Raw genomic sequence first — 23492 nt, 5'->3', positions numbered from 1 at the left:
TCTATAGCAGGCGATGTGGCTCACGATGTGAGTAGCGAGTTAACTCGAGACGGAGACCCGGAGACGACGAGACGCAGGACCCAGGCTTGATTCCACAGACGAGCCAAGAACATATTCTTAGGTTTTTTCGGTAAAGTCACGTAGGTAAAAAATTAAAATTAATAAAAGCTATCGTGCTGTGACTGTTCCACCTGAAGACGGAAGCTTGTGTTGCCTCCGAAACGTCGTGATTTTTATTTTATTTTACTTTTATTAATTTTAAATTTTACCTACGTGACTTTACCGAAAAAACCTAAGAATATGAATCCTTGCAGTCACGAAAGCTTCAAATCTAGAGCAAAGAACACTTTCGGGGCTGCCCCTTGATGCTCCTGGGCGTGGCCTCGCTCCGCCTTCGGCCACGCCCCCTTCGAGACCTTTCCCGAAGGATCCCGACCGAGCATCACGTGCCCCACTCGGGCTGCCACGACCTCCCTTGCCCTCTCTGAGGCCATCACCAGGACGATGCCCCCCCTTGGGCTGGCTGACACGCCGCGCTTACTCTGGTGCTGGAGGCTCCAGACGCACAGTTACACTCCTGTAAAAGGAGCTGACGCGAACGCCCAGTGACACCATTTACATCACTACACATGGTTGTTGAACTTCTTTCGCACTGTACGTAGCCAACCATGCTAATGGGCAAAGGACAACAAACTAAACACAAAGAGCAGTTCTAAATAGATGATTTGTCAATCGAGATGATGATTTAAAAGTGCATAATAGGTCCCAGTGGCTTCCTAATATCCGAAGGAAGAAACACACAAAGATACAGAGACTCATAGAGACCCACAGAGACTCATATAGAACCATAGAGACCCACAGAGACTCATATAGAACCACAGAGACCCACAGAGATACAGAGACTCATAGAACCACAGAGACCCACAGAGGCACACAGAGATACAGAGACTCATATAGAATCACAGAGATACAGAGACACACTATGGGAACCTCATTTGCCAGTAAAAATATGATAATTGGTTCTTTACCCTTCTATCTGGCAACAAAACTGACACCTTTTTACAAGGAGTCATGTTTGCATAGACCGCAATACCTGCAGTCATAATACAAACAAAAGAACATAACTCTGATAATGTGCACTGTCCTTGAAGTTGATTGGTCCACACCCGAGACAGCTTTCCTTAGAGCCTAGTCTCATATGGGTTGGACCAGATGACGCCAAAAGGCGCACGTGCGCCTAGGCTCTAAGGAAAGCTGTCTCGGGTGTGGACCAATCAACTTCAAGGACAGTGCACATTATCAGAGTTATGTTCTTTTGTTTGTATTATGACTGCAGGTATTGCGGTCTATGCAAACATGACTCCTTGTAAAAAGGTGTCAGTTTTGTTGCCAGATAGAAGGGTAAAGAACCAATTATCATACAGAGACACAGATATACAGAGACTCATAGAGACACACAGAGATACAGAGACTCATATATAATCACAGATACCCATACTTGGACTTCTTTCGCACCGTAGTAACCAACCGTGCTAATCGGAGGTGCGGCGGGAAGGACAACAAACTAATCACAAAATGAACAAAACTAAACAACATTAGTAAACAAAGCAGATCTAAATAACAAATAAGCGGGAAATGTGCCTCCGCTCTACATCTGTCCCTCTGTATAATACCGACTTAGTAGCGGGACTACTCCGCTTGCTTCTGATTTACGTGCGATTTAGATCAAGGGTCATTGCCTGAAACGTTGCCTGTGAGATGTATTCGCTTGTCAAGGGCCCACCAGCAGCGTGCTGGACATGCGTGTCGCGTTCTTAGGCCGTGCCACGCACCGCTGCCAACGCAGCAGCAGCAGCATCGCCACCAGAAAATTTGTTTAAATCTCGAGCGTATTTGTTTAACCGCAATTCTCTTGTCTGTTATGTATGTCAATGCACATTAATCTATCCGGTGATAATACTCTGCTTTTGCCCGTATTGAATACTCTGCTTTTGCCCGTATTGAAACGGCTGTACGACGTATTGACCTGAAAACTCAATTTCCCTGTACAAGAATACGTCTAACGGGGTATGCGCTCTTATCTCTCTGCTGGCCTCTCCACGTGCCCTGCAGAAGGGCCATTGCTCGAAACGTCTCCAATTGTGTTGCGCCCGAAACGTCGTGATTAAAAAAATAAATTACCAACGTGACTTTACCGAAAAAACAAAGAGTAGGAATCCTTGCAGTCACGAAAGCTTCAAATGTATAATAATTTTGTATTGTTTTATCTTTATATTATTTTATTATTTCCCTTCTACGTGACTTTACCGAAAGAACCAATAAGATGAATCCCTGCAGTCACGAAAGCTTTAAATCAAAATTTAATTATGAATCGTTAAGCCCGCAAACCGTGACCCCGTCTCGACTCTGATTGGCCGCCCCCCGGCAGCTATCCCCGCCCCTCAACATCTTGGCCCCTCCCCCTTTTCTCACCCCTCTCATCCGCACGTGACGTGCAGCTGACCAATCGCGCGCGAGCCGTGCGCTTGAGCGGATCGCGCGGGCGGCGCTGGGCCGCGCTCGCAGCCTGCGGACTTTCCTGGCGGGCGCCCCCCGCCGGTCTCCCCTTTGGTGGGAGGGGGGAGCGGAGGTTGGTGGTACAATGGCGAGCGGCCGGCGACGTCAAAAGCACTCGTCCTCCACGTCGTCGTCGTCGTCATTGTCGCCGCCGTCGTCGCCCGCCATCTCCATGCGCGACATGGGGCGGCCGCGCGGCGGGGAGAGGGCGGACGGGGCCGGCGCGCGGCCTCACGCGGTGGTGCGAGGGGACACCCTGGCGGGGCTGGCGCTGCGCTACGGGGTCACGGTGAGTGGGGGACGCGCTACGGGGTCACGGCGAGTGAGGGTCACGGCGAGTGAGGGTCGCGCTACGGGGTCACGGCCAGTGGAGCTGCTTGCGCTCTCTCCGCTGCTGGATGAGTGCGCAAAGACGACCCCCGGGGGGCTTCGTGTGCGGGTTTGACCGGTGGCGCAGTCGGTCAACTCGTGACAGCCCGGGTCTCTTCCGAATCCTCCTCCTGCCAGCAGCGAGCCTTCCACCGCTCCACGTGACAGCCTCGACGTGCACCTAGTCTGGCACAAGCGCCGCGGTAACGTCACCGCCACTTAGTGTTGTTGTTTGACCATACTTCACCACGCTTGGTCAGTGCGGTAGGCGCAGTAAGGGGGGATGGATGCACCGGTTCGGATGTCCCTCAGCCCCCCCACTGACATCCCCCAGTGACAGCCCCCCCCACCGACAGCCCCCACCGACAGCCCCCCCACCGACAGCCCCCAGTGACAGCCCCCCCACTGACAGCCCCCACCGACAGCCCCCCCACCGACAGCCCCCCCAGTGACAGCCCCCCACTGACAGCCCCCCCCCCCCACCGACAGCCCCCCACTGACAGCAGCCCCCACCGACAGCCCGCACTGACAACCCCCCCACTGACAGCCCCCCACCGACAGCCCCCCCACCGACAGCCCCCCCAGTGACAGCCCCCCACTGACAGCCCCCCCCCCCACCGACAGCCCCCCACTGACAGCAGCCCCCACCGACAGCCCGCACTGACAACCCCCCCACTGACAGCCCCCCACCGACAGCCCCCCACTGACAGCCCTCCCCACCGACAGCCCCCCACTGACAGCCCCCAGTGACAGCCCCCCCCACTGACAGCAGCCCCCACCGACAGCCCCCACTGACAGCCCCCCCCCCCACCGACAGCCCCCGACTGAGAATGGGACTCGAGTGTTCGTGGTTCGTAGCGCTGCGTGCGATGTGGATGAGCTTGCGAGCTGTCGGCGTGGGTGATGGTACCGGGCAGTGCCCTCCCCTATTACAGAACAATTCAGACCTTAGTGGTCACCCCGTGCCCCCTATAAATCTCAACGTTCATCACACAAAGGCCCTATTGAAACGGCTGTACGCCGTATGGACATGAAGACTCAATTTCCCTGCACAAGAATACGGGTAACCCGTATGGGTTGGCAAGGTCTATGCGCTCTCGATATGCGCCATTGATGCCCCGAAATTGACACCGCAACATTGGAGCTTCACGAACGCCAACAACGTTAACGCTCAACAGCATTGGCTGTTCATTGACCTGTTACTTTGGCACTGACATTTCATCGGTGCTGGAATATAAATATTGTACTACACCAGCATAATTAATGCTGAAATGTTAATTATTCAATATTGGTGCGTCGTCAAAAAAATAATGAGAGGGCATTGACGAATAATCCCCACATTAATATATTAAAATACAAGTCACGGTGGACTTTAAAGTAAGCCCCTGTTGTCTGTGCTGCTTCAACGGAGGAGGAAGAGAGAAAATCGACACGGACTCTCCCTGCTGAAGCCCTCTCTCGTGGCCAGCAGCAGACCTCTGCATTGGTTGGCATAGAACTCCTGAACATGTTGGCGCACGCAAGACTATAATGCCAACAGTATTGCCACTCGATTATTAGTGGACTGCTGTGTTAGTGTAACCAGCATTGCAACTACAATATTCTCTACGACACTCTTAGTGCGACAGCATCAACGATACTGCACTGAAATAGTAATGGCACAGCAAGCATTCATACTTCATCAATACGTGCACATTGGTAACGGACTGAATTCATCAGAGTGCGCGATAACAAGTTGTTCGGACCAATGCAGTGCTGTATAACATGAATGTTGGTACCTTTTTTGCCAGTGTCTAAGTATGAAAAATAAGAAGATTTTTACCCTTTCTGGCAATAAAACAGGAGGTGTTTAAGATGTTAAACACCAAATAGAAACCTTTTTACAAGGAATCAAATCTGCATTAACCACACACGGTACCAGTGGTGAACATGCAAACAACAAACATGCTCTGATAATGAATGGCATTGTCTTTCAAACCTTTTGGCCTTGGATTTCCAGGCAAGGGAATTCCCTGCACAAATAGGCATCGAGGAGGTGCTCATCTCCTGTTTAATAGCCTGAGCCAGCGGTGGAAAGTTCCACGTTTTTATTCCTTTGGCAGGGTGCGAGTTTCTCCACAGGATAACAGCTTCCCATAGTCGCGAAAACAATGTGGTGTGTTCAACTTGCATAGGTAGCCTTCCCTCCCTCGACCAGGCCGCGAGATGGAACGATCCCAACTCCACGGGGGCTCCGTCTTGGACAGCGCTCACGAGGAGCTGTCCCCCACGCTGAGCGCTGTCCAAGCAGAGACAGTGTCGCCACCCCAGCCTCCTGTGTGCCACCCAGCCTCCTCTGGGCCACCCCAGCCTCCTGTGTGCCACCCAGCCTCCTCTGGGCCACCCCAGCCTCCTGTGTGCCACCCAGCCTCCTCTGGGCCACCCCAGCCTCCTGTGTGCCACCCAGCCTCCTCTGGGCCACCCCAGCCTCCTGTGTGCCACCCAGCCTCCTCTGGGCCACCCCAGCCTCCTGTGTGCCACCCAGCCTCCTCTGGGCCACCCCAGCCTCCTGTGTGCCACCCAGCCTCCTCTGGGCCACCCCAGCCTCCTGTGGGCTACTCAGCCTCCTCTGGGCCACCCCAGCCTCCTGTGTGCCACCCAGCCTCCTCTGGGCCACCCCAGCCTCCTGTGTGCCACCCAGCCTCCTCTGGGCCACCCCAGCCTCCTGTGGGCTACTCAGCCTCCTCTGGGCCACCCCAGCCTCCTGTGTGCCACCCAGCCTCCTCTGGGCAACCCAGCCTCCTGTGGGCCACTCAGCCTCCTCTGGGCCACCCCAGCCAGGGCTCGCTCCCCTTGCCACCGCGAGTATCCGGAGCCTCCATCTCCTCCCGGTAGCCCCCGGGGTTCCACAGAAAGCGTCCCAGGAGTCGCCGTCTCTCTCTTCTCTTCTTGATCAAATAGGACGACTGCCGTTGACTTTTCCACGAGTCACAAACGAGTCACAAACCCCTAACCAGAACTGGAACTCACAACCTTCAGATTGCGAGCCGCTCGCTCTGCCGCATTGACACTTAATTAAGATTGCAATGTGTATACTCAAGCACTGACCTCGATGTCATTATTTTATATTTCGATACGTCTGCTCATCTGTATATGGATTTGACTATCAAGTACTTGTGTCAAATTTCAGCTCTCGAGCCCGTTCAGAAGATCACATCAGTCACCCATCTCTATTGCCCTTCCAGGAAATCATTAATCTCACGAAATCGAAACTGCAGCATTGAAACTTCACCATCAGCATCGTCGTCACCATCAACCATGCCGGCTAAACAATTGGAGACTTCGGTTTTAGGAACGTAACTATAAAACAAAGAAGATTGTGTGCTCGGTACCTGGGACAGTTATTCAAGGAGAACCGAGATGAACATGACGCTGCATTAATACAGCAACATTATCACCACAGTCTTGTGCACTGTTACGACAGTATTGACACTTGAGAAAATTACCATTTAAACCAAGCCAGTCGTGGTTTAAATTACCATGCCAGTAATGGTTACCCTACGGGGTGACTGGTACCTCGCATGGAAATGTCCAATTAGCACCGTTGCCGTACGGGACCGCCAATGGACACGAACTCCCCTGCTCCCCCACGTGCGTTTGACCGAAATGTCACCACTTGGTAAGAAGAGCACAGAATGGTTGAGAGCAATGCCTCAAATTGTTTAAGAGGCCACTCTCTGCTGAAGAGGCTTCGTCAAAACCAGCCCGGAGTGTGCTTGATCAAGCCAATGCTGCTGGAGTGCCTCACTGCAGCAAGCCCCATGGTTTGGTGGACCGGCAAAAAGACAAAGTTTCCCTGTATAGCCTTAACAGAGTGTTGGGGAAAGTGCTGTTAACCAGCACCTTTGAAGGCCGGCAAGGCATGTGAGCGGTACGAGTGGGTTCACCACTCTTCGTCAATCGGCGGGTGCTCTCACATCTTCCAAGACATCAAGCCAGCATGGAAAACGTAAAGGGGCTCTCAGTGAGCTCACCAGCGGCGGAGTGAGCGAGTGATTGCAGGGTTGCACCTTTACCACCTCTTTGACAAAGACACAGATCCCCCGTATAGCCTTAACGGAGTGGAGTGGCAAGCGCTGTTAGCGAGTAGCACCTATGAAGGCCGGCACGGCACGCGAGGGGGTGGGTGGCCAGTGCCATGCCCGGCCTCCTTTGTCTCCCCAGTGACGGGGAGGCCCAGGGCCGGTGCATTTAATCGTCACTGATCTTGGCCGTGAGCGGGAATCGAACTCGAGTCGTCGGGTTCGTAGCGTAGCGCGCTGAACGCTGCACTACCGCTCCCCCGCACGGTGTGACACGCCCGTCGTCGCTTGCTTTGTGTTTACGCTACGGAGGTGCAAGTGTCGCTGTTGGACTGTTTCTGCACGTCGCTGCGTGCGCAGGGGAACAATCTCGGCATGCGGCTGAAGCTGCCGACCTGCGGGGAGAACTGCCAAGGGCTGCAGAGAGCGAGAGAGCGAGAGAGCGAGAGAGCGAGTGAGTTTCTGTTAAGGCAAGACATGACCGAAAAGCCAAATGTCTCTTCATCTTGTAGGTGGTGCATGTGCACTCGTAAAAACACAGCTGTTTTGTAAATCCACTGCTGGATGAGTGCCTCTACCACACATTTCGATTATCACTGGTGACCTAAAGATCGTCTCTTGGGTCTTCATCTGGTTTAAACAAATCTCCTTGAAACTGGCTACATTAACAACAAGGGGCTGTGCGCAACACTCTATTGTTGTACTCTACTATGCCGCAACATTTATGCTCCCCGCTTTCAAGTTGACTTTGTTTAAACTTGGTGGTGAACTCATTCGCAAGAGTAGGCTCGATTCCTGGGAATGGCGTGGGGCGATCTTTACCGGCCGCCGTGTAGTACGGTTGTCACCGCCGTCGTCGTCGTGCGTGGCCCTCTGTGCGTGGCAGTCCCCACAAGCCGCCACCAGGCAATCCTATCCTGCGCTCGCCGTCACACTGAATGCAAGCCAAGCCGTGGTGTCGGAGATCGGCCTCAATCGTGCGTGTCCACGTCAGGCCGTGGTCTGCCCCGGGGACGCCTCCAGTCCCGCGGTGGGCCATCGACGATTGCGCGCAGGGCTCTGGCGTGGTCTGTCGATGCGTCTGCCCGGGGCAACCACCGCAGTATTAACAAGGGCGGCCGCTGGGTTCGAACCGCGAACCCCTGCGACGGGCGGCGAACAGGAAACTGTGAGGCCGCGTCAACCAGCACGCGCTGACTCGCGTGGTGAAGTATGGTCAAACAACCTCCGCGACACGCACGGCGTGTTGAGGCCCTCGTCCAGCAGCGGATTGACGAAAGGGGGCCGCGCGTGCTCGACGTGACGATGCTACTGGAGTGCTTCAACTCTGGTTGATGTCGCCCAATTTGTTGTTGTTGTTGTTGATGATTTGATGAGTGAAGCGTAGAATGTGCGTCGGACAGCTCGGCGCACGCAGCCGTGAGGACGTGCACTGCTCGGCCATTCTTTTGAAGCGCGTTTCCCTTGCGGGGAGCATTACACGTGACGTGGCTGCCACGTAACGTGCCAGGTCACGTGACAGGCAGCCTGCGTGCGCGGGCGATTGCCAAACGCCGTGTCATCTAATCGTTCACGGAGAGCCCGCCACACCGTTGGGGGTCCTGACGAGTGCCAAAGTCTGTTTGAGAATTTACCTCGAGCGGAATCGCTTTTCGTAAAACGTCATTGTCATCATCATCGCACAATAAATGACAGTGCCAAACGTCCCTTTGGGCATGACAATGATGAAACGCCTTTGGCTTTTACCCGGTGAAATGTCAGCGTAGTCGGTGTGATCTGCTCTCGTTAAAAGGGTGATGGGTATAATATTTATATTTCTCAGGAGGAGAACTCCTACGACCGCTCCATCGATTTTTAATGAGTGGGTGTGATTTGAAAGCTCATGTTGTTTAGGCAAACGAGGTCAAAATTCCAAAAATAATTGACCGCTGATCCAATAATTAGGATTATTGCTCCAGTATTGCGTATCTGCAGTGCCATTAAGCGGCTGGCTGCCCGCCCGGTTGAACATTTCTGCTGCCACTCGGAAGTCCCCGATGCTGCAGCTGCTGCAGGAACTGCAGCTGCTGCAGCTGCTGCAGCTGCTGCAGCTGCTGCTGCTGCTGCCGCCGCTGCTGCCGCTGCCGCACCAATGAGGTTTTTTTCCCCGTCGCGCAGAGTTACGTTCGCCGATTTCTGACGGCGGCGCCGCCGCTCTTAAATTGTTACGCAAGCCTTTGATAAGTGTTGATTTGAGGCTTTCGTGACTGCAGGAATTCATACTCTTTGGCTCTTTCGGTAAAGTCACGTAGATAGAAAATTAAGAAATTAAAATAGATCACGATGTTTCGATCGCAGCAACAAGCGGTCGTCTTCAGAACCTTTGATAAGTGTTGTTCAGTATCACGAAGCCCTGCCGCCGAGTCCGAGCACTCGGCCCTTGTTTGCTTTGCTTTGTCTTCCTCCGTACCGGCATTGGTTTCAGTAGCTGGTCTCCAGGGCATTAGTTCCTCCTTAGGAAGCCGACTGATGTGCCAGCAAAAAAAGCGGTTATTCGAAAAACCAAACAAACAGCCGTTGTGTGATTCAGGAAACGGAAATTCCCGTTGGTTTTGTGTTTTAATGAGGGTAGCAGAGGAAGCATTATTCTGGCCAAATTGCCCAGAATGCACCCAATCTCGTCAGGCCTCCAGGAGCACAGCGGGTTGGAGCCCGCAGGGTGCTCGTACGGGTGGTCACCATGTATGTATGTTGAACTTCTTTCGCACCGTACGTAGCCATTGGCATTGCAGCGAAATCTATTGTTGAGCTGCACTCTGCTCCAGCTTCATGATTAGTACAGTACTGTGCTCCATCGTCTGTGCGCCCCACCTTTAGTCCATACAGACCAGCCTGGTGAAGTATGGTCAAATAGCCCCCATGACCCATTGCTTGTGCAGAGGCCCGAATAACGCAGTAAATTGTCCAGTCGGTTAAGGGAAATTTACGAACGAAGGTGAGTGATGCTAAGGTTACTGTCCTGTCCATAGCCCCATGCCAATCGCATCCCCTTGACCAAAGTGTACTCTCTTCACTCGAGTAAGAACAATAATAATTTACACTTCTAAAGCGCATTTCACCAGGAGGTCACGAGGCCATCTACAAAACACACCAATACCAACAGTCGCCATACGCCACTAAATGACGGTGACGTCACCACGGCGTCTGTGCCAGGCCACTTGCACTCAAAGGCCACGTGAAGTGTTGATGGCTCGCTGGAAGGAGGTCACGGGACAGATCCAGGTGCCATGGGTTGACTGAGATGACTGGCTGATGCACCACCTGTGCCCCCTACTGTGCCAACTTGCTGCATTTTTTCCGCCCGGCGCTCCGCTCGTTGTTGTGAGCGTCACTCTTCTGCCCTCCGTTGTTGTTGGAGGGCGACTTCTTCCAGCTGCCCAGTAGCATCCTTCACGAGCCTCCTCTATAGAGGCCGATCTTGACACCGCTGGTACCAGTCTTTGGCAAGTCCACTCAGCTCCACATCCTCCCGTACTGCATCGGTCCGTCTCCTCCCCAGCCCGTGTCGTGCCCGCTTAGCCCCCTCTATCCGGCCAAATAGAGCTGCTTGGGCATGCGGTGCCGGAGGAGCTCACTGATGGGAATGTGTCCAGATCTTTCAAGGATTTGTGGGGTCCTCGCACAATCCAGCCTGGTTAAACTCAGGATGGATCGTCGGTAGGCCAGCCTTAGCATGCACAGCGGGCCAAGCTCGGAAGATGGAAGCATTCTTGTTGGAACGTACAGGCTAAGGAGGAGGAGCTCCTGTATATATCGTCATTGAGGGAGCAGCGTCATTGAGGGCCTTGTGGGTGAGGATAATGATCTTGAACTCTGCTGGAAACCCCACCGGCAGCCAATGGAGAGATTCGAGCGCACGGCAGTTATAGAGACGCTGCCACGCCGCCGAGCGAAAGCACACCACTTAAGCGGTGTGCTTTCGCTAAGTTGTCCCTACCTGAAGAAGGACGCTTGTGTTGCGCCCGAAACGTCGTGATTTAATTTATTTTAATATTTTACCTTCGTGACTTTACCGAAAAAAACAAAGAGTAGGAGATGAAATACCCTGAGCGCGGTGAACTGCCCCCCCCCGCCCAGCGTGTCGGCAGCGGTAGCCACGTAGCCACGAGCTTCTCGCTTCTTTTTATAGACGGAGCGCAAAAATCCCCAGGCGTGCTTAAGTTTGGAGCGGCACCGTGAAAGTCGCCGTTTAATTAGCGCCTCGTTTTTTATTGTTTGCCTGCCAGCTGTGCGAGAGGTGTGGCGGAGAGAGAGAGAGATGCACACGTGGAGGCGTCGGCAAGCACCCAAGTGTGACGCGCGCTACGAGAGGTCGCCAGATCCTGGATCTGAGATCGTGCCTTCAGCCCCCTGTGATTCAACCGGGGTTCGGAAATGTAGAGAGTGTGATGGGCTCGGCCCAGTCGCTACTCAAGTCAGCCGAGTTTATTCCATACGAGGCCCATTGCGTTTAAGAAGATCTCATATCAATGCCGACCAATGACTGTGGACAGAATTAAACAGCAGATCACATTTGGCGTCTTACCTAATTGTCTAAATTCCAGCTGTAAGAATAGACACAAATATTACTTTGATATTTATCTGTAGCAGGGCATGTGGGGGAACTTTGCTGGTCAACAACCCACCATGCGAACAACTGGCGGTTGGGCTGTCTAACAATGTCTCGCAGCGCTTACCCCATAGTCGAACCAGGCTAACTGGAGTACCTTTATCTTCGTGTGCATGTAAATACAGCAGTGTTTGCTGTGTGCGCGGTGTCTTAAGTGTTGTGTGTACGCGTGACTTAAGTGTTGTGTGTAAGCACACATTCAGTGTACCTGTGTGTTGTGTAAATTGCAGTAATAATCTTAGCTTCGATCTGGAGGCCACACTGCCTTATAAATGCTCTCTGACTGCACTGCCCTGCAACCCGGCTGCGCTGGGTTGCCTCTCAATGTCTCCGGTTGCTTTAACAACCTCTGCTCTTGGACAAAACCATCCTGAACACGCCCCGATCTCTTCGGATCGTAGAAACGGCGCGGGCGGTTTGCCGACGTGACCCGCTCCGTCGCCAATCGCTGAAGCGGGCCGCAGCATTCGCCGATGCGGATCGTGGAGAGGGTGCCGGTCTCCCGTGAGCGTTCGCATTCCTGCGTTGATCAGACAGGTGGCTTCATGCCCAGCCTACTGTCTAAGATCCGTGACTTATTGGTACCCCACTTGCTGTTGTTTGTTTGGAGCAGTGGTCGCCAGCCTGTCCTCCGCGGACTGCTGGTGGCTCACTCGTGGTTCACCAGTGGGTCACCGGTGGTTCACCAGTAGGCCCCACCAGTGGGCCTCTGTTGGGCCACACTGGTGGTACATCAGTGGCCCACCGGCGGTCCTCCAGTTTTGCCCTCCACATTTGGGAACACTTGTTTAGATGATTGAGCCGCTACTATGAATTGACTTGGACGAGCTTTCTATTGCTTGTGGCGAGGTCGCCTCTGAAAAAGACCTCCTAGCTCGGTGGGCTTCACCTGGCAAAATTAAACAGTTTCGTCTTTAGTTGCGCACGCCCGGACTCATGAGACTGCTCACGGTGGCGGACCCCGGGGCCGTTGGGACCCCGCCCATAACGCCGGCACGCCCGCCGCCCTCTGCCCCTCCCAGACGGAGCAGATCCGCCGGGCGAACCACCTCTTCGCTAACGAGTCGCTCTTCCTGAGAACCACGCTGCTCATCCCGGTCCCGGGGCCTCCCGACTGTCCGGACAACGGCAACAGTGGCGGCGGCGGCCGCACCGCCGAGCCCGCGCCCCTGGCCAACGGTGGGGAAGGTACCGCCGGCGCCGCCGGTTCCAACGGTACCGAAGGTCCCATCGGTGCCGCCGCTACCGCCGGCAAGACCTTCGCCGCCGGTACCGGCGGCGGAGGCGGCAGCGGCAGCGATGGCAAGGTGGAGGCTGCCCACGAGGACGGGCGTCCGGACGCGGCGCCGGACGACGAGGTGACGGCCAGCGACTTCTTCAGCCGCATCGACGCCCGGCTGGAGAGGACGCGCGCCAACCTGGGCCACGGCGGCGGTCACGGCAGCCCCGCCGTCACGGCCAAGCGCGGCGCCACCGCCACGTGAGCGGGCGGAGGGGGCCGCGTGTCTATGTGCTTGTCTGTGTGCGTGTGTCTGTGCATCGTTGTGTATGTGTGTCTGTGTGCCTGTGTGTATGTCTACGTGTGTGGGTGTCTTTGACTTTTTGTGCCTGTGTGTGTGCGTGCGTGCTTGCGTGCGTGTGTGCTTGCGTGTGTGTCTGTGCGCAACTTCTTCTCGTGAAGAGAACGGCCCACAGAAACGGATATCACAGAGCTAAATCCGAGATCCTTTCTTGAAGTGGTCTCTGGTCCACACACGGTAGAGAGCGGCACTTGACCACCAGCTCTGTCATATGAGAGTAATGTTCGTAGCGTGACAATCAAATGTATTTTAAATTCTCAGAGTTGGAATTCAGCCACATTAAGTTCAGAAACCACATTTAACCTGTTCGTTTTTTATTGTTGTGTGCGGTAATTGGTGATCAGGCTGAGTGAGACAATCAACTCACTACACTTGAGAACCCCGCTTAATCACAACGCCGTCTGTGAGTCTCTGAGTCGATGGGATCTCTATGTGAGTTTATGGGTGTCTGTGTAAGTTTATGGGAGTCGATGGGCCTCGATGTGAGTCTACGTGAGTCTGTGATCTCTACTTGAGTCTGTGGGTCTCTATGCCAGTCTGTGGATCTCTATGTGAGAGTACGGGACCTCTGTGAGTCTATGGGTCTCTACGGGAGTCACTGGTGACCAGGCTGAGATCATCAACTCACTGGGCTTGAGAACCAGGTCTAATCCCATGCGGTAGCCCGGATTGGAACCCAGGTTCTGAGCGGCACCACCCCCGCACGCTCCTGTACCTTCAACCCCCACCCAACGGGGATTTTTTTATTGGGGGGCGTGGGTGGGGGGCTGAAGTGAATCATTCACCCCCCCCCCCCGCACCACGGTCTGCCAGGTAGGGGGTGCGACATTCCCGTTGGCCGAGCCGCTCCCGGGCGGCGCCGCCGTGCCCGCGTCTCCCGCGGGGCGCCAGCGGCGCCGCCGCCGTGCGTTGCGCTCGTCACGCCGCGTCGTTTGTTGGCCGCCAACACGAGACGGGCGGGCGTGCCGGCACCGCGGGCTTGTCGTGCGGTGGGCGAGGAGGAGTTGGGTGGAGTTGGGTGGAGTTGGGTGGAGTTGGGTGGAGTTGGGTGGAGTTGGGTGGAGTTGGACGCACGCGAGGTGTTCGTGTTTTTGGGCGGGTGGAAGACGTGACGACGGCGGGAGCCGGTCAGCGGCGGATTCAGCGGCGCTCTCGCCGGGTTTGGCCGCACGGCCAACGCCGGTGACGAGTATCTGAACCGGTCCTGGGCTTGCTCTAGGTCGACTCGGCCCCAAACGAGTACCTGGTGCCGGGCATCGTGCTGGCCAGCCCACCTCCTGGGGTGCCGTGGCCGCCTTCATAGGCGCTCGCTAACAGCACTTGCCCCAGCAGTCGATTAAGGCTATACGGGGGATCTTTCTCTTTGAGGGCAAGGGTTAACATCGTGTTAATGAATTTTGCCGGGAGCTGCGAACTTAAAATAGAACGGAGTGGCGCGGCGGCGATGGCGATGAGCGATCCCCACGGTGCCGCAGAGCGACATCGTGCGGCGATTAAAGCGAAAAGGATTTGAGTCCATTCTGTTGTGTTTTTTCACAATCGTGTGCGCTAACCGTGTGCGTTGACGTGGAGCGGCGGCAAAGTGGTTCGCACACCGCGCTGCGAATCCCCGTGGCCTACCCTAGGTTGACTCGGCCTCAAATGACCACCTGGTGTGCTGTGTAAACATCAGCGGCGTGGAGCTGGCCACCCACCCCCTCTTGCTGACCTTCGTAGGCGCTCGCTAACAGCACTTCCCCCAACAGCCTCTGCAGGCGACGTGGGAGATCCTTGTCTTTGTGTGTGACGAGGCCATGCGTTACTGTGCATGTTTATACACGGAGAGAATTCGTCTTGCGTGGCGGGACGTTTGTGCCACGCCTGTTCAGTGTCGCAGGAGGTGCGTGTGGGTGTGTTGGTGTGTGGTGCGTGTCGGTGTGAGGTGGGTGTGAGGTGCGTGTGGGTGTGTGGTGCGTGTTGGTGTGTGGTGCGTGTCGGTGTGTGGTGCGTGTGGGTGTGAGGTGGGTGTGAGGTGGGTGTGGGTGTGAGCTGCGTGTGAGGTGGGTGGTGCGTGTGGGTGTGTGGTGCGTGTGGGGTGTGTGTTAGTGTGTGATCCTGTATACCTGGTGAGGTAGTTAACATCTCGCCACCATGCGACCCTGAAGCCATCGGTAAAGTTGTCACGACTTCGTGTGTTTGTGGGCGTGTGCTTGCCAAGGGGCGGCCCAGCACCGGTTCAGAATCGTCACCTGGTGACGATTCTGCCTCAAATGAGTACTTGATACGATGTGTAAACATCGCCACTGGGGAGACAAAGGTGGCCGGGCGTGGTGCTGGCCACCCGCCCCCTCGTGTGCCGTGCCGGCCTTCATAGGTGCTGCTCGCTAACAGCACTTGCCCCAACGGTCTGTTAAGGTTATCTTTATCATTGTCGCGAGCCTATGACCAAATCAGGTCATGTGCACCCGATCTCATCAGATCTCATAAGCTAAGCAGGCGTTAAGCCTGGATACCGTTGGGATGCACAAACAGGTTGTTATCGGCTGCTAATGATAGGGATTTACTACATGTGGCAATCGTGCCATTGTTCTAGCGCAGGGCTGCAGTCACGAAGAAGGGCGCCACTGTGTTTCACGGACGCAGTCTGCGGTAGTTTCACACGAGGGGCGATGATGCTGGTTGTCAGCCCAATTACGTGAATTTGACAAATTGGCACCGTGACGCATAATGGCCAGCTGCTCTTCTTCGAACGGCGTCACGGGATCTCTAATAAGGTCCACTGTGAGTGAAGCAGACCCAGCGTAGAATTTCGACCGTCAATACGCGCACCGTAGTCATAACGGGGGCGGCTTGTCGGGGTCGAGCTCGCGGCCCTTTGCAACGAGCGGCGATCGCGCTGCCGCCGCGTCACGTAACCACCCCTTCCCGCCCCTCTCTCTCGTCGCCGTGGCCGTCCATCGTCACCTTCCCGTTGTCTCCATCCTCCCAACTTCGTTCTCCTCGTCGTCCTCCCTGTCCAGACCATCCGGCGGCCAAGCGAGGGCGTCCCCTGGGTCGGCACGCGGCGGCGGCGGCACCAGCGTGGGCGGCACCAGCGGGGGCGATAGCACGGGGCTGCTCGAGGTGGACGACGAGCTCATCTTCAGCGACGACCATTTCGGACGTTTGGACTTCCACTCCCAGCAGCAGCAGCAGCAGCGAGCGCATCACGAGCCCACGGCGTAGGAGCGCGAGCGACGCCGCCGTGGCGATGGAGGGGAGCCGCTGTGGCAAGCGGCAGCGGCGTCGGCGTGCGCGGAGGCCCTCGGGCGGCGGGCGGCGGTGGCGGCTGAGACGCCGGCGGCGTGCGCCGCGACAACCCGCCGCGTCCCCGGCGTCGTTCCGTAACCGCGTCGTGGCGCGGACCGAGGTTACGTCGACCGTGGCGGTGCGGTGGCCGGCTCGGACGAGCGGTGACTCCGGCCGCAATTGACGGCGCAGATGAGAAGCGGATCGAACTACAACTTGATTGTTAGTGGCGTGGAGCGAGAGAGATACTCGCCTCTAAAACAAAATAATGCGGCGGTTTGGATGCCCGTCTTAGAAACATTCTTTTGAGAAGTAAGCGGACTTAGTGGCATTTAGTTTGTGGCGGAATTTTAGGCCCGCAAGTAGACTCGTTTATCGTCGCAGCAATACCTGTCTGTGGTAGTGAGCACTTCCCTACGGCGTCGAGCCGCCAACTCCCGTGCGACTCGTCCCAATCTCGGTGTGGTTTATACCGTGCCTCAGTGTGGTTATACCGTGTCTCGGTGTGGTTATACCGTGCCTCGGTGTGGTTATACCGTGTCTCGGTGTGGTTATACCGTGTCTCGATGTGGTTATACCGTGCCTCGGTGTGGTTATACCGTGCCTCGGTGTGGTTATACCGTGTCTCGGTGTGGTTATACCGTGTCTCGGTGTGGTTATACCGTGTCCCGTGTAGCGTGTGCGTTGGCGCGCTCGTTTACACGGACGCTGTGCACGTGCTAACACATGCACGTGTGCGTTGGCGCCTCGCTGTGACGAGCGCTGACCGTCGGCCGCTTGAGCGGTAGCGCCACCGCGCTCAGCTGGGCGACACAAACTCTGAGCCCACGGGGGCGACCGGTGACTGACGGGTGACCGTTTGGCCGACGGTTGACGGATTGACGGTTGGCTGTTTAACCGGTGGACAATTGTTTTGACGGTCGAGCGGTTGACCGACCGAAAGCTGTAAGTGACGCACGAAGCCTGACCAAAGATGGAGGGACGTGGGTTCCGCTTGGTGCCGCTCGCCAACGCCCGACCCTGCGACTCGCTGACCCCAAACCTCGACCTAAGCCCTGGCTTCTGCGACCGTGGGTACGTGCGCGAGTGTGCGTGCTTGAGGGTTGCACGCGGAGCGGTGGGGCAGTGGTTAGCGCACCGCGCCACCAATGCCGACGCCCCGGTCATGGCCAGCGTCGGTCGCGAGTGATCTCTGAACCGAACCTGGGCCGTCCACCAGGGTCAGCGTCACGTGAAACGAGTCCCTGCTGCACCGTGTACGCGTCAGCACTGGGACGAGGGTGGCTTGGTCACACTGGACTCGGCCCTGATAGTGTCTCGCTAGCGAGACAGAGGGGCATGTTGTGTGTGTGTGTACGTGCGTGTATGATCACACTACATATATTTATTTGAGAGGGCGTGCGTGCGCGTGCGTGCATGTGAGCGCGTGTGAGCGCGTGCGTGAGCGTGTGTGTGTGCGCATGGTTATGTTTGGTTCGATGTGCAAGCGTGGCCAAGCTTGCACGCGTGTGGATTTTTCTCCGAGTCCTCTGGTGTTTTTTTTCCCCTCCACATTGGCTGCTATCAATATCCACATGGTCTGCCGCCACTTCATTAAGCTGTCATTCGTGATGGCCAGGTCGCTTCTGTGGAAGAGCTACGTAGCTCAGTTGCGCCTTACCTGGTCAAATGAAAAAATCGTTTTTAAAAAATCGTTTAGTTTATCGTTTAGAGTTCACGATTGGGCTTATTTATTTTTTCCCGTGGCCCTCTTTAAAACTCTCCTCCTTGTATGAGCACAGAGCAATTCCGCCTCTCACACTCCACCCCAGAGAACGCACTTACTCGTATCGGTACCGGAGAAGCGATGATTTGCGTGCTCGCTCATCTCGCATTGATTTTGGAAAACTCGCGGCGCGTTCCCATCGCCAAAAGACGGGGGGGGGGGGGGGGGGGGGCACCCCTTTTGGCACGGGGGAACGTCGCGCGCGTGCCGTCCTGCCGACGAGCCGTTATCATGGCAGGTTGGTTTTTGTCGCGCGCATGAACAAACCCACAACCGCCTCCGTCCCGGATGTTATCCATTGCACGGCGAACGATCTTTTACGGTCGGATTAAGCCGCTCCCCGCCGCCATGCCGCAATGTTCAAGTTGTTTGACCATACTTGACCGCGCTGATCGGTGCGGGTTGGTGGCGGGGGTTGCTGGGGACCGGTCCGCGCGTATCGCTCGCCACCGCAGCTCGTTGGGATCGAACCCTCGGGTCGCTGGGCTGCACGGCGCGCTCGCTCCTGCGCCAACGTTCTCTCCCCCCCATTCGAGTCGTCTTAAATACAGGATGTAGCTACCGGTTTTGCACACTTTGCTGAAGGGCGTCACACCATGAAATCTTGAACTATTTAAGTACGGTGTAATTTATTGAAAACGTCGCGTTGTTTTAGGTTTTACAGAAAGACCGATATATTTTGCCGTTAAGTGGGATTAACGGCACGTGGTCGCGCTCCGCTCGTGTCACCGACGCTCGGAGACGCTCACCTAGCACACAGGAGCATCTTCATCGTCGTCACCATCACCGTCGTCACCATCGTCGTCACCATCGTCATCTTGTCGTCACCATCGTCATCATCGTCGTCATCATCGTCGTCTTCATCGTCACCGTTATTGTCACCATCGTCGTCATTGCCTTGGTCGCCTCCACGGGCTCAAACACGGCCGTTGTCACCGCCTCATGCACTCCGCTCGCTCGGGACTCGTTCACCCATCGGCGTTACCGTGCCCGGCGCTCGCTTCACGTCGGAAAGAGACGTACGGCACTTCTACCCTGAAGATTGAAGCGGCTTTATGCGCACGTGTGTGTACGCGTGCGCGTGCGAACGCGTTGAAACGAGAGGCGTTCAAAAGTGTTTTGAGAACGGGACGCACCTGCTACCCATCATTGCGTCCTTGCGACACGTGGTCGTGCGACGAGTACGAGTTAGTTTATTGAGAAAATCAAAGCACCAGTGTGTGAATGTCGCGAAGCTGGCTCCTTTCGCAACAAATGTACAAAGGGGCGATCGGTGAGTCGAGACTTAAGGCAGTTACGGTTTTATTGAAACGTCAATATTAGTCTGCCTTCATCATCAGCCCGTCCTCAAACATTGTTTTGATCGCCCCTCAAATGTGTTTGCACGCACACACACACGCGCACCTACACACACACAAAGGCATACGCGCAAACACACACAGGCACGCGAATATAAAAAATAACAAATTATTTGGAATCTGCGGTGCCGACTTAATTCATTTTGGGCCCTGCAGCCATTCAATCCCCCCGTACCTCGCAACCCCGCACAGCATGGCTCTCTGGGCCCCCCCCCCCCCCCCCCGAGTGAGTGGCCCGGCTGGAGCTGCGATCGAGGTTCACGGTTCGGCTCCAGTGGGCCGCCCCGGTTACTGCCGAGGCGTCGACCGCGGTGCGGCACCAGAGCGCGCGCGGCGCGCCGCATTCACCGTGGAGGTTGAGAAGATCTCTTGGTTGAGGTCATCGGCGAGGTCGTCCGGGAGAGAGTGAGGAGGCCCGTGGTGTGCCGGCCACCGGGGGGGGTGCAACATTGGCCAGGTTGACACCGCGAGAGACTCGGTTGGGATTGTCCACCGCGGCGATCATCGCACCCCGCCCCCACTGGCACACTCAGGCCCCCAGCTCACTCTGACAAATGAGACTCACATCCTGGTGGCTTGAGTTCTCACCTGGGCACACAGGTGAATCAACTTGAACTTGATACGTGAAGCAGCCCACACGCCACGAACACGCAACAGTGCTGTACACACAACACAGTACTCACTGCACACAACACAGGACTAACTGCACACGCAACACTCACACGTGTTCATACGCACACGCGTCGGCTCGTGTGTATGTAGTGTGTGTATGTAGTGTGTGTAGTGTGTGTGTAGTGTGTGTGTATGTAGTGTGTGTAGTGTGTGTGTATGTAGTGTGTGTATGTAGTGTGTGTAGTGTGTGTGTATGTAGTGTGTGTAGTGTGTGTGTTGAGCTTTCGCACCGTACGTAGCCAACCGTGCTAATCGGAGGTTCGTAAGAGTCCACCATTACCACCCTTACCCCCCATTACCCCCCCCCCACCCCAATTACCACCCACCATCCCCCCATTACCCTCCATTACCCTCCATTACCCTCCATTACCACCCACCCAACAGCTCTGGGGAGGGGGGATGCATCCCCTGCACCACCTGCACCCCCAGCACCCCCAGCACCCCCAGCACCCCCTCGTGGTGGTTGCTAATGTGTGTTCGCTAACAGCACTTTGCCCAAAAGTACGTGAAGGTTTTACGGGGGGTCTTTGTCTTTGGTATTTAATCTGCTCTCGTGATCCGGCCGCCCTAGCTGCAGCACAAATGCCACGGAGATCATTGACGTCTTGATGGAATCGTCGCCCACGATTGTCACACCTCGCCTCAAACCCGTTCGCGGTAATTGCGTGACGTTTATTTTTATGGGAATTGTTTCCCGATTAATTATGTCTCGCGCATATTCGCCCGGCGAGGAGCCCACGAAGCGAATTCGAGGAAGGAGATCCGCCCCGAATGTGGGCAACTGCGGCCCGGGGTGCCGCAACTCGCCGTGCCAACCGGAAGGAATTCCCCCAAATCTCACCCCCAAATCTTCTTCCAAATCTCACTCCAAATCTCCCCCCAAATCTCCCCCCAAATCTCACCCCCCCCCCCATCCCAGAACTGAATACGGAGCAACCGACGACGCTGTCGGTTCGGTTCAGTGAATATTTATTGATCTTGGAGGAATCCGATGAGCCGCAAAGCTCTTGTGCGGAGAGATGTCCCGGGTCAAAACCGACGAACCAATGGCGGAGCCAGGATTATCAGGTAGGGGGGGGGGGGCGGCAACCCCTCCAGCAATGAAAAATGAAAGGAGTTGTTAGTAAGTAAGGACTTGTCCCTTGCTTTTTATTCCACGCGTGTGCGGCAATGGCGCAGCCATCGATTGAGGGTCGAATTCGAACCGCGTTGTGATCGGCATCGCGCTCGCTGAAGGTGTTGATGCCTTCAGGGAAGTCGTGAACTGTGTCGCAACTGCGCACAATTCTGTGAGTCACTTATAACTGATTTGCCGTTACTTTTGCCAATTATGGACTCAGACTATTGTCCTATCATCTCATAGAGTCCCTGGCACGTAATAATATGCTACACAGTGGCAGTGGGGGGTCACAAAATTACTAATAAACCCTAATGATCCGATCGAAATTAGGGATTTCGATCGGATCATTGGGGGGGGGGGGGCACGTGCCACCCCACCCCCACTACTGGCTCCGCCAGTGCGACGAACCCTCGACTCCCTGCCCCACGCAGCACGCCGAGTCCTGGGCCACACAGCCGACCGTTGTGAATGAACTGCAATAACAACAATAACAGTCGTAGTAGTAGTACAGTGCTAGTCGTAATAATCATAATGACGACGATGATAGATTTTTACGAAAAGTGCACAAACTATTTAAAGTACTTGCGGGAGGGGGGGGGTCAAGTGGCTCTTCACTCGGGGTTCGCTCTCTGACCGCGTGTGCGATTAACCAATGAGAGATAGAGAGCGCGAGGGATGAGCTTGTGGGGGTTTGGGCCGTGGGTTGTCCAGGCCCTGAGGCGTCCGTGTCGCCCAGTGGCAGTCACGTGGCGTATGCTGTACCGATCTGTTTATAGATACTCCACAAGTGAGTTCCTGGCTCAAATGTGGATTGGCGGCGTTGCTGCTGGTCTCCCGTTTACAGCCCTGCTGAGCCAGTGGTGGACACTCCACGTTCATATGGCGGAGGAGAGTATATCCATAGGACGACCACGGTTGACTTGCCCACAAAGTGGAAAAAACATTTTATCGACCCCCTAAGAATGATGGGCCAAAGAGAACCCCCCACCTGGATGTGAACTTGGCAAGCCTTCAGATTGCGGGACGCTCCCGCTATGCCTGCACCACGTGGTTGACTATGTTGACCGCAATCTGCAGAACTCGTATCGAGGTCCTCGTTTTAATTGTAGTTTAAAGCCTCGCCACGCCTCCCAACGAACCTCAATCCTCACAAGCCCGCAGCCAGCAAGCCATGAAGGAAGCCCTCCCAAATCCCAATGCTGTCCGCTTGCAAACTCGCGTTAAACACTTCTGTAGGATTGCGGAGCCGTCGCCCGAGTCGCCGCAGCAGTCGCTACGACCGTTCGAGCGACGTTTTTGGAATTCGAGCGTTTGCCGGGGACCCACGAGCCCCGAGGGAGGCCGCCCTCCTGGCCAACCGGCAGGGCCTGCAGCACCCGGCTGGGCGTGGGCCTTCCCTGGGGTGGTGGGGCCCACGGTGGACCGTACGTAGATGGCCCCTGACGGACACGCATTCAATCAGCTGTTGGAGGGTAAAGTCAAGAGGGTCATCAGATAGCAGCGGGGTATACAGGGTGCGTCAAATTTGTTTTTAACACTTGTGGGAAGTTGCAACAACAGCACAATAAACGCTGTGACTCCGGGCTCTGGAGACCACCTGGAGAAGACTCCAGGGCATGTTTTGACAACGGTGGCGAACAAGTGGAGGACTTTTTGAAGCTAATAACATCACACTCGTCATCACGTCACAGTGGTACATTGAAAACGATAGTCCCGTGTCAGTGTGAACATCTCGTCTGAAGCGCCCTGGGCAAGTGTTGATCACGCCCCGACCGCGGTGTCTCCCTCCCGTGCCCGCGTGCGCTGCGGACCCCCCCTCCCCCCCCCGGGATGTTCCCATCTCCCCCCCCCCCCCCCGGGATGTCAGAGAAGTGACGCCTGACCCCCCCGCCCCCCCCTGCTCCTCGCCCTGTTATCAGTATCGATGATGTCCGCGTGTTTAGACATCGTGTGAGTGACCGCGGCCCCCCTCCCCAATCCCCCAGGCCCCCCTCGCGTTTACGGGACCCCCTGAGCCCCCTTGTCTGTATCAGCGGGGGGGGGGGCTGCGCTTGTCAGGGTGTGGGCCGTGTCACTACTGCGCGCTCCGGACGCCG

General features: G+C 55.8%; 1 protein-coding gene across 1 annotated transcript; it reads left to right on the top strand.

Moving 5' to 3' along the window:
• The first annotated feature begins 2510 nt into the window (after positions 1 to 2510).
• Positions 2511 to 23255, top strand: LOC144945816 (uncharacterized). The gene is made up of 3 exons (XM_078874357.1): positions 2511 to 2845; positions 12657 to 13114; positions 16214 to 23255. The coding sequence occupies exons 1-3, from the start codon at positions 2642 to 2644 to the stop codon at positions 16416 to 16418; spliced, it is 867 nt and encodes a 288-aa protein (XP_078730483.1). The 5' UTR covers positions 2511 to 2641; the 3' UTR covers positions 16419 to 23255.
• Positions 23256 to 23492: the final 237 nt, after the last annotated feature.

Source organism: Lampetra fluviatilis, chromosome 39 (assembly GCF_964198595.1).
Source record: "Lampetra fluviatilis chromosome 39, kcLamFluv1.1, whole genome shotgun sequence".
Classification (NCBI taxonomy): Eukaryota; Metazoa; Chordata; class Hyperoartia; order Petromyzontiformes; family Petromyzontidae; genus Lampetra; species Lampetra fluviatilis.
Note: the sequence above shows the minus strand (reverse complement) of the source record. Positions and strands in the feature narration are given on the sequence as shown.